The sequence below is a fragment of the Astatotilapia calliptera genome, chromosome 20 (genome assembly GCF_900246225.1).
Source record: "Astatotilapia calliptera chromosome 20, fAstCal1.2, whole genome shotgun sequence".
NCBI classification, from domain to species: domain Eukaryota; kingdom Metazoa; phylum Chordata; class Actinopteri; order Cichliformes; family Cichlidae; genus Astatotilapia; species Astatotilapia calliptera.
In genome coordinates, this window is record NC_039321.1 from 7,982,632 (window position 1) to 7,995,439 (window position 12,808).

Sequence of the window (12,808 nt, forward strand, 5' to 3'; positions counted from 1 at the left end):
AGAAAGACAGCAAATAGCAGCCAGTACATGGTTAAGTTTTAATAATGCCAATGAGATGAGGGGCAAATACGGCTATCGAGCCATCAATTCCATTTACAAAATACTCAACATAAACCATATTATTCACATTAAGCTCTGTCCTGCCGCAAAACTTATTTATTAGCATTTGTAACATCCAAAAAAAGGAAGCAGAGTAGATGTAAGTACGTAAAAAATAATTTTTTTAAATGTCAAAAAAAACATGATTCATTATTTTTAAATTATTTTAAAACAATGATCTATTTCAAAATTATGATGGAAATGACCAAAAAACAAACAATAAAACGCCGGTGTGCTAAACAAGCTCATAGATACAGGAAGCAGATGGAGACAATTTGCTGGTGTTACCACGGAGATCACTAACATAGACAGTGCTTATCATCTTTTAAGACGATTAAGTAACAATCACATGTGCCAGTAAGCATTCTAAACAAACTGTGACAATCTAACAGTGTTTAGTAGCCTTTTTTTCCACAGAAGTAACAGGCAGACATTGTTAGCTTTCAAAGGAACCTCGGATATTTGGAAGGGCAGCTGGATTCTAACGGTTTCCCTTAATTGTCCAGTTGTTAATTTTAATACCTGTTGTACTATGATTCAACTGAGTGGTTGTGTTTCTTGCAGACTGGCTTGGATTCGATAAGGCAACCGCGCATGAAGAGGAGGACTCATGCTGAATTGCAGGCTGAAAGTCAAGTACTGTCATCTTAACAGTCATCATTTCTTTTGTTTTTTTTAAAGAGAGAACAAACGGCTGAACTCGAAGCAAAGAGTCTTGGCACGCCAGATGGTCAGGTAACAAACAACAGCAGATGTAGTGCCATTAACCTCCTTCTTGAGATGTAACCAACAGAGGGAAATGCAACCATTTAAGTGAGCAAACGGCAGGGTAAGACTTCACTGTGGAATCAGAGTCACTCCCTCAAAAGTCAGACGATAAGGTAAAGTTAAAAGAGGGGCAACTGCTTCAGTCGCATCTTCCTCCTAGCTGCCTCACAAGGTTTTTGTTTTGGGGTTGTTGTTTGTTTGTTTTTTTTGGGGGGGGGGTGCATCTCCATAAAGGAACAGCAAAAAGTACAAAGCTCTAGAGCTCTAGAGGGGCTGACTGAACCAGGACTAAACAAGAGAGAAGGACTCAACAACTCTCCTGCCTGGGATTCACTTTAAGATTATATGGTAGCCGTCACTTGTGTCATCTGAAAAAGAAAGGAATAGGAATCAAAATAAAAATAAAAAATATCTGGGAAACATACTAAGATAAACTTGCAGCAAGACTATAACGCTAAATACCGTTACACTACCACTACCACACTATCATTTTTTGCTGCCATAGTCATACCTTTCATTGTGTCCAAAACAAAACAAACTTCATCTTGGAAATTCTGAATCATCTGTTGAGAGGAGAGGAAATGATTATGCAGGTGGGAAAACAACAATATCGTTTGCAGGTTTATGCTTGTGTAAGCTCTTGAGACCGTAAGTTGACCATATTTCTGTCTTTCTTTGAAAATCTTTTAAGACATACAAAAAGCTACAACTGACAAGTCGTTAGCCAACTGTTTCAATTGGCTGTTTTTACATATGTACTGCCTGGCTCCCTCAACAAAAGGGGGGAAAAAGTCATAGTCTAAAAATGAATTGGGCAACTTTTAGCTTTTATAACGACACATATTTACTGTGGTATCATTTCGATCGGGTTAAGTAATGCAACATTTAGTTTTGTCCTGAGTTGGATTCATTTTTTTAACTTGTATGGATGATGAGAGAGTCGGACCGCTGTGTGAAGTCTTCCCCAGCATATCCCAAAGATTCTCACTCGGGTTAAGATGTGGATGAGTGTGAAAATGATGTGTCACGCTGCCTGAACCACTCTTTCACAATTTGAGCCTCATGAATACTGGCATTGTCATCTCAGAATATGCTGTACTATCAGAGAGATGAAAAAACAAAATCTGCTGATGAAAACAAATTTAGTCATTCAATAGATTCAGGTAGTCAGCTGACTCTGGACCTAAATCCCAAATCCACAAGCTTGTAATGTAGGCACTAGTCTTGATCGGTGCATCACTTCATCCACATGTCTTCCTACCAGGTTCATTGGCATTGAGTACTACACCATCTGAGAAACTATGACATAACAGTCTTTTCTAATTCTGTTTTACTAGTATTAAGCACAGGAGTATAGACGAGTTTGTCCTTAAAAGAGGCTCGTGCACCTCTCAAATGGCCGCATGGTATATCAGCTGCAGCTGAGATCATCATCTCAAAAACAAGAGCAAGCCTCACTCCAGATCATGTCCACTGCAATCATGAATTCATGAACCGAATCATCTGTAAACTTGGGAAACTGTTTTTTTGGACTGGAAAACAAACTTTTTAATTTAATTCGAAGCTTTATTTGAACATATAGACTGAAGCCAATTTTAGTTTAGTTTAGTGGAGATAAGAGTTATAATCATTGGCTAATTGACTAATTAAAGAAATTTGCAGATTAGTCAACTACCAAAATAATCTTTAGTTGCAGCCCTACTAATTAGCATTACTACTGAGTAGTTATTTTAAGGCTACACAGCTGTTCAGTTATAACTCCTTGAGTTCTCTTTGCATTGTGGGAAAATGCTTTTACTTTCACTATTAAAACATAGCTGTCTATTCCACTGCTGTTTTTCCCCCCATTGATCTTCAAACATTCAGGATTTATTCCAACCACACTTCTTTCTCCAAGATGGTGGTTCACCACTATCCTTCCAGTTTTTAACAAAGCGTTGCACAGGTTTTAACCCACTTTTAGTAGTTTAAGCAGTATCCTTGGTTGTTTTCTTTGTTTGCCAATAACGTGATCCAACATTTCCTAACAAATTTCCATAATAACAGGATGTCTTCTAACATGGGGTAAATAACCCCATGTTGAAACTCACAAATGACTGTCGTTTGAGCCAGGCAGCATTAAAAAACAAAAAACAAAAAACTGTATAAAAGTATGAGAACAAAAACTTTAAAGAAGTTAACAAGTCGTGTTATTATCTTCTGGTTCTTTTCTACTTTTTTAAAAACATTTGCCTGTCCTGTTGATATCGATCCACTAGAGCTGGGCGATATGAGATTTTTTCATATCACGATATGTTTTTTTCATTTCAGGCGATAACGATATCTATCACGATATAAGCCAAATAACTATATTTGTAAGATTTAAATGTGCCGTTGCTCACAAGTAAAATGTGAAATAATCAGCAGCTTGTTTTTATTTAAATATTTATTTCCCATAATAAGTTCAACAGGGTAGATGTACTTAAGGAACATGAGACTTTTTCAGATAAATAAAGGCAAATATTGCAAACTACACAAAAGGCAGCCGCTAAAGCGTTTAAGTTTCAAAACAGAACAAACAAAAACAGACTAAATTGTCAATTCCACTTAGAAACAAAATATTAATTCTAAAAATAAATCAGTTTGTTTTACAGAAGAACAGACAAAACTGACTAACTTTTGTCAATACCAAATAAACTGAGAACTAAAAGGAAATTCTCAATCTCTCCTTGTAGTATAGCTGAGCTTTTCAAACAGTTTTAACAGTTACTTTAGTCTGACAAAAGCCGAATGACGAATTAGCGCTTCCAGTCAGAGACTCAGGCTACGTCCACACGTACACGGGTGTTTTTGAAAACGGAGATTTTCCGTTTTCGTTTTAAAAAAATAATCCCGTCCACACATAAAGGCAGAAATGAAGGAAAACGCTGCTATGAACATGCCAAAGCAGCAGGTGGCGCTAGATTCCTAACCGTGCAGAAATGTTGGCCAATCAGAAGTCTAGAAGCCTCGGTGGGAAAAAGTAAACAAAGCTGGGGCATAGAAGCAGACCCGAGTCGTATGTGTGGAGGGACAGTAACTGTGTGTATATGTAAGCATTTAAACACTGCAGAGTAGAATTAACAGTAACAGTATTGTAGAAATTCATTTCACCGAAACAATAACGTGGCGCACAGTGTGACGCATGCACCAGTTTATTGTATTTCCAGACTTGCTTTCGGCACAATTTACAGTGCACGCTACTCTGTTTTTTGTCAGACTTGAAATAGCCGAAATACCTTCAAACTACGGAACTTCTATGGCTCTTCCCTTCGACAATCTCTCCAGCATTGGAACCGTCATCTGTTTTCTCTTCGGTCACGTTCGGTAGATTTTTCTAGTCGGCACACTCATTTCCTCCATTACGCGCTGGCTCCATTACGCGCTGGCTCCATTACCCAGGGCAGCTGTGGCTACAACCGTAGCTTGCCTCCACCAGTGTATGAATGTGAGAGTGAATGAATAGTGGCATTGTAAAGCGCTTTGGGTGCCTTGAAAAGCGCTATATAAATCCAATCCATTATTATTATTATTATTATTATTATTATTATTACCCACTGCCTGCTTCCCAAACAAACACACGTGCGGCTTGGCACTTGTGCTGTACGTAACAAGTCACGCGACGTGACGCTGCGGCTGTGATTGGTTCGGCTCTGCGCTACTTAGTTTGGATTGGCTGACCTTTTTTTTTAATTTTTATTTTATTTTAAGAGGACAAGAGCGGCGAAGTCTATCGCGATAGCTTAATTTCTCTATCGAGTAAAAGTTATATCGCGATACATATCGTTATCGTTCTATCGCCCAGCTCTACGATCCACTAATTAAGGGAGACTAAATGTGATTTGTTGCTCTCCTAATGGTGTGTGCATATATATTTTCATGCAGGAAAACTCCTGCATCCTCCTGTTCCTCTCTCCTGTGAATATAGGTACATTTACATAGCTCCACTATTCTGTCTGTGCAACTGCACTATTAGCAATTAACATCAGAGTTAGCTACATGGATCCAGTGCAACATTTAATTTTACCAAATCAATCCACCCAACCCACCCCAGGCGCAAGATCTACCAGTTTTCCTGGGGAAACCCTGTGCTTGAATTCATATATAATAACAGCAAGTCTCTACTGATTCAAAAAGTGCAAATCTTCAACTCACAGTAAGATCATAAGAGGGGGATTGCCTTACCTCATCACTAACCAGCACATGGATGCCAGTAGGGCCTTGTTTAAAGATCTGATTGATCTGCCTAGGTGAGATGCTGAACAGATGAGCAATTTTCTCTGTCAGTTCTGTAACCGTGAGTTCCTCCAGGTAAATGGCGTGATATACTGCAGAGAGAGAAACAGAAAGGTTAACACAAGCTAAACAACAAAGGACGCTTACTAGATATTAGGCATACTCAATTATAGCGAAACTAAATCATAATTGTTGCTTAGCCTTCAGAAGAATAATAGTGCGGGGCTATTTCCTGGCTGGGCACCTGTGAATGGTTTAGATCCTTAATATTAGGCTACAGTCACTACAGTAGACTAGAATAACACTGGACAGACATGACCAAAAGTTTTGTCACCACGTGCAATCAACTTATCAGCCTGCTTATGGAAATGGTCATTTTGAACAGACAGACCAGGTTTGAGATCACTGTGTTAGCATTCTGTCTGCATTTAAAATTTAGACAATTTTTTGCACATCCTTGCCAATCTTTAGAGACTCTCCAGTTAGTATGAGTCCGACAAAGATGGTTTGGAAGAAGGCCTCCTCCCACCTGGCAACATTTCCATTTGCCTTGAATTAAAGTGGTCAACAGTTGGTTGTGACAACTACTTGCAACAGTCCCAGACATAAAAAATTTTTTTAATGCAATCACTCGCCAACCACCAGTTTTTCCTGTTTACAAGGAGGTTGCAATCCTAGCTTTACTCTAGTGTGACTGAGGCCCCTCAAAATAAAAATTAAAAAAAGAGAATAAGAAAAACTTTATTAACCCCAAAGGGAAATTCATTAGATTAAAAAAAACGTTTGGACGTCAACAAAGATAATGATTAAATTAACATAAATTAAATGAACATACACTGACCAAAGAAAGCGCTGGCAGCAGCATCTCCATTTTCATGTTTCGGATGCTGTTCCCGCGCCTGCTGAGATTCCTGGCAAACATAGATGGTGAGTCTTGGACGTACCACCCTGAATTCAAAGAGAGAAACAACTAAAATGCAGATGCCTAAAAACATTCATACTCTTTTTTTTTATAAATTAGGTAAATTATATATCCTAAGAAGGTAGGAAAATTTAATATAACCCACCGTCCTTTAAGTGCATTGAAGAGTCTTATACCATCAGCTGGCCCACAGATCTGAATAACATCCTCCCTGGTCAGCTTCAACAGGTCTACCCCTGGTACACAAAAGCAGATCCTATTCTCAGTCTCTACAAACACACGGTTGCTTTTACATAATTCGTTTTTAAATCAACGAATTATGATTCAAATTTGTCTTGTCATCTTTTACCTGATTTTAATTCTCATGTCTCCTTCAGTAAAGCACTCTGAATAACCTCTGGATATAACAAGGTGCTACTTAAATAAATGAGTACATTTCCAGAAAATATCTTTCTAGTTTCACATTAAAGTGCAGCCTTTTATCTTATGATATGGCCAAAGAGGTAACCATATTACCTGAGAAGTTAGTGAAGAGTCGACAGAAAGGGGAGAAGCGGTTTCTATGAAGCCACTGTTGTGCATCCTGTGGTGTTGCTGTTGGTAACAAATTCTGAAAAAGAAAAAAGAATTCATCAAAATACTCTGACATAAGCAACCGTGTCAGAGACCGTGTCACCATGGTTACCCCATCAAGTCAATTTGTAAAACATAAAAAATATTAAAATTGTAAACACACATCAATGAAGATTATCAAGAGCTGCTGGATTTTACCTTAAAAGGCAGGATTTTAGAGACAGGTAAAACTCATTTCAAAAACTATTTCGATATAAGCACGATGAGCTACATCATATCTGAATCTGACATATATATGACTCAAATCAGATATATATCAAATGCATTCTAGTTACACACTGAGTCATATTTTATACTTGCTAATGAATCTCATCCCAGGCAGAAGTTTAACACCCAGATGTCAGCTTTGCATTTGAGCTTATTAAAATGCAGTTGCTTGGTGTGGCGGGAGGTAAGCAGCCGGTAAAATAAATCCAAATAAATCCACAAACTAAAAATGAACTTACATCTGCCACCTGAACAACAGGCTCAGGCTGGTGGTTTGGTGACCCGTTTCTACAAAGGATGAAAAATTTATCAGTTAGAAAGAAGCAATAACAACAAACTCCACATTAAGAAAAACGTAGACCTCATGTGTTGCCCTTACTAAACAAATAAGGCCACTACATGGATTTCATAGTGATTTTTAAAGTAATCCAGGCAGCATACCCTTCAGCCACTGGAAAGCTGTTGTGGGTGCTATTGAAGCCAGGAGATGGGGAGTTGTTGACATATGTGACCTCAGGCCAGGGAGAGCACTATAAAAGACCCAACATTTGTGTTACTGTAGCGTCTACATACATCACCAGTATTTTTGCTGCCAGTAGATTTGATCTTAGGTTTCAATTAAACTGAATTTGAGCCAAACTCCTTAAGTGCTTAGGAAAATGGATTTAAAAGATGGATGATTCCACATCCTTTGTGTCTCGCTGTGTCTGCGTCTCTTCCGCAAGTGTCAAATCACCTGTTATTTCCTAGTAAATACTTTTTAAAATCTGAGGTTAAAATGACAAGCTCATTAGTCACTTCAAGAAAAAAAACAAACTAAGAGTTATTTCTTTTGATAACCGATTTATCACAAAAACATTCTCTGGTTATGCTTAGAAAAAATGTTTTGTTACTTTTTTTAAAATAAGTACATAATATAGTTTGACAGTAGGCTAACATCAGCAGTCTAGTTAATTAGATTAAGTTAAAATTCATTTTGATTTCCTTTAAACTACTTTTATCCAAGCAGTGATTACTGCTTTGAGCTCTTATATGCTTACCTCTGTCAGGATTGTGGTTTCATAGGAAGGCTGGTACTTTTCCTTTTCCTGTGGCGCCCTCTTCTCCATCTTCTCCCTGTCTGTCTTCTGCTTTCTGTCTGCACCTTTAGGCTAGAACACGTCAAGTGGAGGAAATAAAGATGGTGAATATGGACAGTACTACCACAGGGACCAAATACAACATTTGCACTGGGGTGCATTATAGATTTTATTTCAGATTTTCTCTTTTTCCATGTCATTCCTCTGACCTTGAAGACTTTGACCTGACAGGAGGCAGAGTGAAGATGTTCTGTGTACTCTCCATTCTCGTTCTCCTTAAACGTGTCAATCTGGATGCGGAAAGGCACGCCCTTTTCTCCGCCATGCTTCCGCATGGTGAATTCTGTGCTAATGCAGTGAACCTAAAAAGGAAAGGAATATGAAAACAAAATCTACACAAGACTGATGACCTAACTGTAATATCAACAAATCATGCCAAAAGTGTAACATTAGTAAGTGCAGACTGACATTCAGTTTACTTGTGCAATAAATGAGTAAACCAAATGTAAATAGGCTCATCTCCATCACGCCAAAGCACTCTAAACTGCCTCATATCACTATTGTTCATTTTAATTTAATAATACAGAGAATAAGAATTAATGACACAATCATTACTATGTGTTGCCCATCAAGCTACCTGGATAAAAACTGAGGTTCGTTTTGATGGGTCCCAAAGGAACTCCACCGTGTTAAGCTGAGTGGGGTTAGCCCTGGGGTCAATTATCCCCACTGACATCGGGATATCTGCAATGGATCAAAGCAAAACAAGCAGTTATCAAAGATGCTTTTGATATACACCATCTTCTCGTTATTGCAACCATGAGTATGAATTTCCGGTTTTGGTTAACAGTTGGTATCCTGAATTTACTTTCTGCAAAAACTACTTCATTGTTAGCACACATACAGGGCTACACAGCAACCACCTTGCAAAGCACAAATTCAGTATAATAAATACCTGATCTTATTGTTAGCTTTTTAAAAATATTTTTAATGCTCACCCAGGTCGAGAATGCGATCCCCTGGCCTGTTCCAGCGCCAGCCTTCCAGCTGCTGGTGCTCTGTGTATTGAAGTCGTCGGTCATGAAACACCACACGAATTATGCTCTGAAATTCAGAGAAAGTAATTTTTACTGAAGGATTAAAGAGAACATACACTATCGTTACCCTGGTACCCCAGCACAAGGGCTTAGTTCAGCCTTGCAATAAAGCGATGTGATTAGCTTGCCTAACTACTACACAATATAAGATTCTGAGCAATTTACAAAAGGCTGGTGTGAAGGAGATTCATCCAGATGTGGTCTTTGTCCCAAAACCTTTCCCTAGTGGCCATTTCATTCCCCATAAACACTTCAGCAATAAACAATAAAACAGATCTTAGCTGTTAGACTGTTTTTAATCTCTAGGTATAGTTTTAATGCTAAGAAAATGTCTTTGAGACTTTTGAGACTACAGACAACTGGCTGAGAAGTTGGCTGAGACACACACAATCTGTATTTTACACCACTGAAGAGATGCTTCTGACACACTGAAGAAACCTTCAAAGTAAAAGTTGATTAAAATTCATATTACACTGAATATAAGAAATGTAATCACACAAAAATGAATCATCCATTAATTTCATCTAACCCTGGAGTTACTTATTCCATTCTACTCGCAGCCCCCTGGGATTTTGTGAAGCATGGCTGGATGCAAGATGAGCCATTGGCTGGAGCTTTTCCAATAATATTTATACAGGTTTACACTAGCAGCTGCTGGATTATGCAAATATATTTTTAAAGATTTTCTTACCTTCACCATTTTGCCAGTGATTTCTGGAAGTTCCCCAATTTTCCGATTGTCAAGCATTCTAATTTCATAGGATTGCCCTGCAATGACAAGTCCACATAAAAAATAAATATATATGTAGGCAGCTGAATTTTCTCTCAGCAGCTTTTGACTTTGAACTCTTAGATATCATTAAATTTGCACAAAGTTGAAAAGTACACAGCAGCTGGGATCCTGATGCTGACCTTGGTTGAGGTAGGTGAGTGTTTCATCATGCAGTTTAACGGCTGGCGAGGTAGGTGCACACAGAACATACTGAAAGGGTAGGATCTTGTTGTCACTGTCCGGTGGGAGGTTGGACTCCTCCTGTTTGAAAATGGGAAGGGCAAGTACATCGCTGCAGAGACAAAAGAAAAACAAACTCGGTAAGCCGCCAAATTCTTATCACTTCATTATGCAATACAGAACATCTTTTATTCAAACAGGGCTTCTTTCAAAGGTTTTACAGAAAACCAGTCTAAACACTTATACTTACTGATTCGATACGACCTTCAGCCTCATGATACAAAAGGTCTCCCTGTCATTACTAGACAACACTTAAAACTGGCTGGAGAATTATGGTGTTCTCTAGCTTCACAGCTCAGTAACTACAATGGAGGCAACACTACCAAATACCAAGGTATCCAGTCTACATGTCACTGTTCCTCTCCACACAAGAATTTCTGAAACAAGCCACCACTTTCAACAGTTTTAATGAGCCAGAAAAGCATACAAAAACAGATGGGGGTTGGTGCAAAGTACTTCAATCAGCAAAAAATATTTTCTTTAAACTTTTAGATGAGCTACAGCAAATGAAAAAGCACAGAAGTGTCTGCAGATAATTACACTAATGAATTCAGGATATGCTACAGAGTGATAAGATAGATCAAATGCCCCAGGGAACTATTTTCTTCAAAGACTATTAGACTCCAGCTAATATTCTCCAAGTAGTGTTTTGGCTTTTCACTTTATCTGCACATGGCATTTAATTCGCACGTCTGCCAGCATGAAGAGATTTTGCCACTCAAACTGCCCACGTAGCAGTCAGAAAATGGGAAACACTGCACATAATGGATGCACCTAATCACTCATCTTTAAATTACGCAAAATGTCCAAATGAATTTGACATGAGCAGCTGTCTGAAGACAAACTACAAGATAGCTTACATCTTTAAAAAAATAAAGAAACCAAAACACTGTTCAACACTGTTTAATCTAATAAATTACCATATGGCCCATTATAAATGTAGCACTGGCTGCATTCAGTAAAAGGCCTTACCCGTCCAAAACTCATACTGTACCTCATACTGTACGCCCCCGCACCGAGTTCCTGGCCAATGCCGGACAGACTGGCATCAAAGTCCTGGACCAGTCCGGACTCAATCACTTCATCCGTGAGAGGCAGTTTCAGAGCCCACGCCATGGTGACGGTGTGGAGATTTTAACGGAGTGCAGTTCCGGTTGAAACTCGAGGCAAACGTTATCAGTTTCTCACAGCCTTTCAAGATTTAGAAGAGAAAGTAAAAAAAAGCGTGAGTGTGGCTCTGATGTTTAAAAAACAGTGGATATTTCTGTGTTTATTAGCAGGACATTCCCCCAAACATGTTAAAAACACGAACCAGTCAGGTGTCATTAAGGAAAGCAGCGTTCCCGTGGTTAAAGATAACGGTAGTCGTTAACACACGTTTTATGTAACTGTGTATTGCTTACACACACAAACTTGTGTCACGCTAAAATACACTTTATGTCTTTACCTTTTTTTTTATTCACATAGTAAGTAAGTCATTGGAACTGCAAAGCTTACCTTTAGGTGGGAAGTGTGACTATTTGGTAATAACTGCAAGTTTTACGCCATCATGTCACGCTCCTTCGCCCAAGCGCTAAAATAAACATGTCGAGCTAACACCTTAGCTGCGTAGCCTGCCAGTTCGTTCAGCTAGCAGGATGCTAGAAATCATTAAAACGTCCCGGGATGCTAGCCCTTCTCTAGCTTATTCTGTGGTTCGGTTTATTTGTGGTTAGCATATCTATACGTAAAAAGTGGTCAAAATCGCACGAGATGTTTAAATATATGTATTATAATGTCTTGCTTTTGTTTGTTTATCTAGCTTCCTCGGGAAAGGAGCTGCCGTAATTTCCGTTCCGTCTCCTTCTTTGTATCGTCTCAGAGTGCTAGCAAACACCGTTGTGACTCATTACCGCCACCCTCCGCTGAGGTCATGGCTGAAATAACCAATGACTGTTGCTTATAACGTGTCAGTGACGACAAATAATGCTTTTCTTCTTTTACTTTTTTCGGCAGCTCCCTTTACTGGGGCATTTTCCTTAAAATAAACCATATACAACAACCAGAATAAAACATAATGTCATTTACCACACAAGACCATTCCACTCAGCTGGATTCCTAAATGACAAATATCCACAGGGCATTTCATCCATCTTTATGGTCTAAAGATTTTCCTTTCACCAAGAATCTGTTTAATTACCATAGCACTGTCATAAAAGACCTGATTTAATCCAATGGCTTGTGTAGTTTTCTTTAATTTAAAGCATACAACACACATTATCAATTGAAAAGATGCTGGCAAATTGTTATCCAACAAACCATAAATTAGAGATTTATAATTCAGGTGAAATCTTACACCAAAGTCCCACATTGTTATCCTGAACTCTGAAACAGTCCAATAAAATATGCTGTTGTGATTCCTCTTCACTGCAAATATGGCACTATAGCACGCTTTTTAGCTGTCACATAACAACTCCAAGGCAAAGTAGCTGTCACCAGAAGTTTTCTGAGAGAGATCAACCACCTCCTCCACTCATCTCTCATCTCCTTGGATATCCTTTTGTTTTTAATTTTTTTGAGCTCTGCAGGATACCCATCACCAGTTTTTGTTTCTTTTTTTTCTCCATATTTAAAATCACTCACCAAATTAAAAATCATTTTACTTGACCAACCACACCAATAAATTCTGTCACAAAATCCCCAAGGATCCTTTTCTACTATGCGCCTCATTTCTTTTTCCATAAAGAAAGGTCTCCAA

General features: G+C 38.5%; 1 protein-coding gene across 2 annotated transcripts; it reads right to left on the reverse strand.

The window, feature by feature from the left end:
- Positions 1-24: 24 nt before the first annotated feature.
- tfcp2 (transcription factor CP2) lies at positions 25-11,987 on the reverse strand. 2 transcript variants are annotated; one of them, XM_026153896.1, is made up of 16 exons: positions 11,569-11,987; positions 11,066-11,262; positions 9,972-10,123; positions 9,751-9,827; positions 8,961-9,066; positions 8,600-8,706; positions 8,172-8,324; positions 7,924-8,034; positions 7,325-7,413; positions 7,123-7,171; positions 6,560-6,653; positions 6,189-6,279; positions 5,957-6,069; positions 5,071-5,213; positions 1,379-1,430; positions 25-1,235 (listed from the first exon to the last, which is right to left on the reverse strand). In XM_026153896.1, exons 2-16 carry the CDS (start codon positions 11,185-11,187, stop codon positions 1,198-1,200), a joined length of 1,497 nt encoding a protein of 498 aa, XP_026009681.1. In that variant the 5' UTR covers positions 11,188-11,262; positions 11,569-11,987; the 3' UTR covers positions 25-1,197. The 2 variants fall into 2 exon arrangements, with proteins under 2 accessions (XP_026009681.1, XP_026009682.1); XM_026153897.1 differs by having other exon boundaries at positions 5,963-6,069; positions 11,569-11,986.
- Between the last annotated feature and the right edge of the window lie 821 nt (positions 11,988-12,808).

Bases quoted from the DNA above. Each gene is read 5' to 3' on its own strand.
- tfcp2 (XM_026153896.1), bottom strand. From the start codon at position 11,187: ATGGCGTGGGCTCTGAAACTGCCTCTCACGGATGAAGTGATTGAGTCC. The intron at 9,828-9,971 runs GTCAGCATCAGG...TTGTCATTGCAG, and splicing joins ACTCACCTACCTCAACCAAG to GGCAATCCTATGAAATTAGA. The intron at 8,325-8,599 runs GTAGCTTGATGG...TTTCCTTTTTAG, and splicing joins GAACCTCAGTTTTTATCCAG to GTTCACTGCATTAGCACAGA.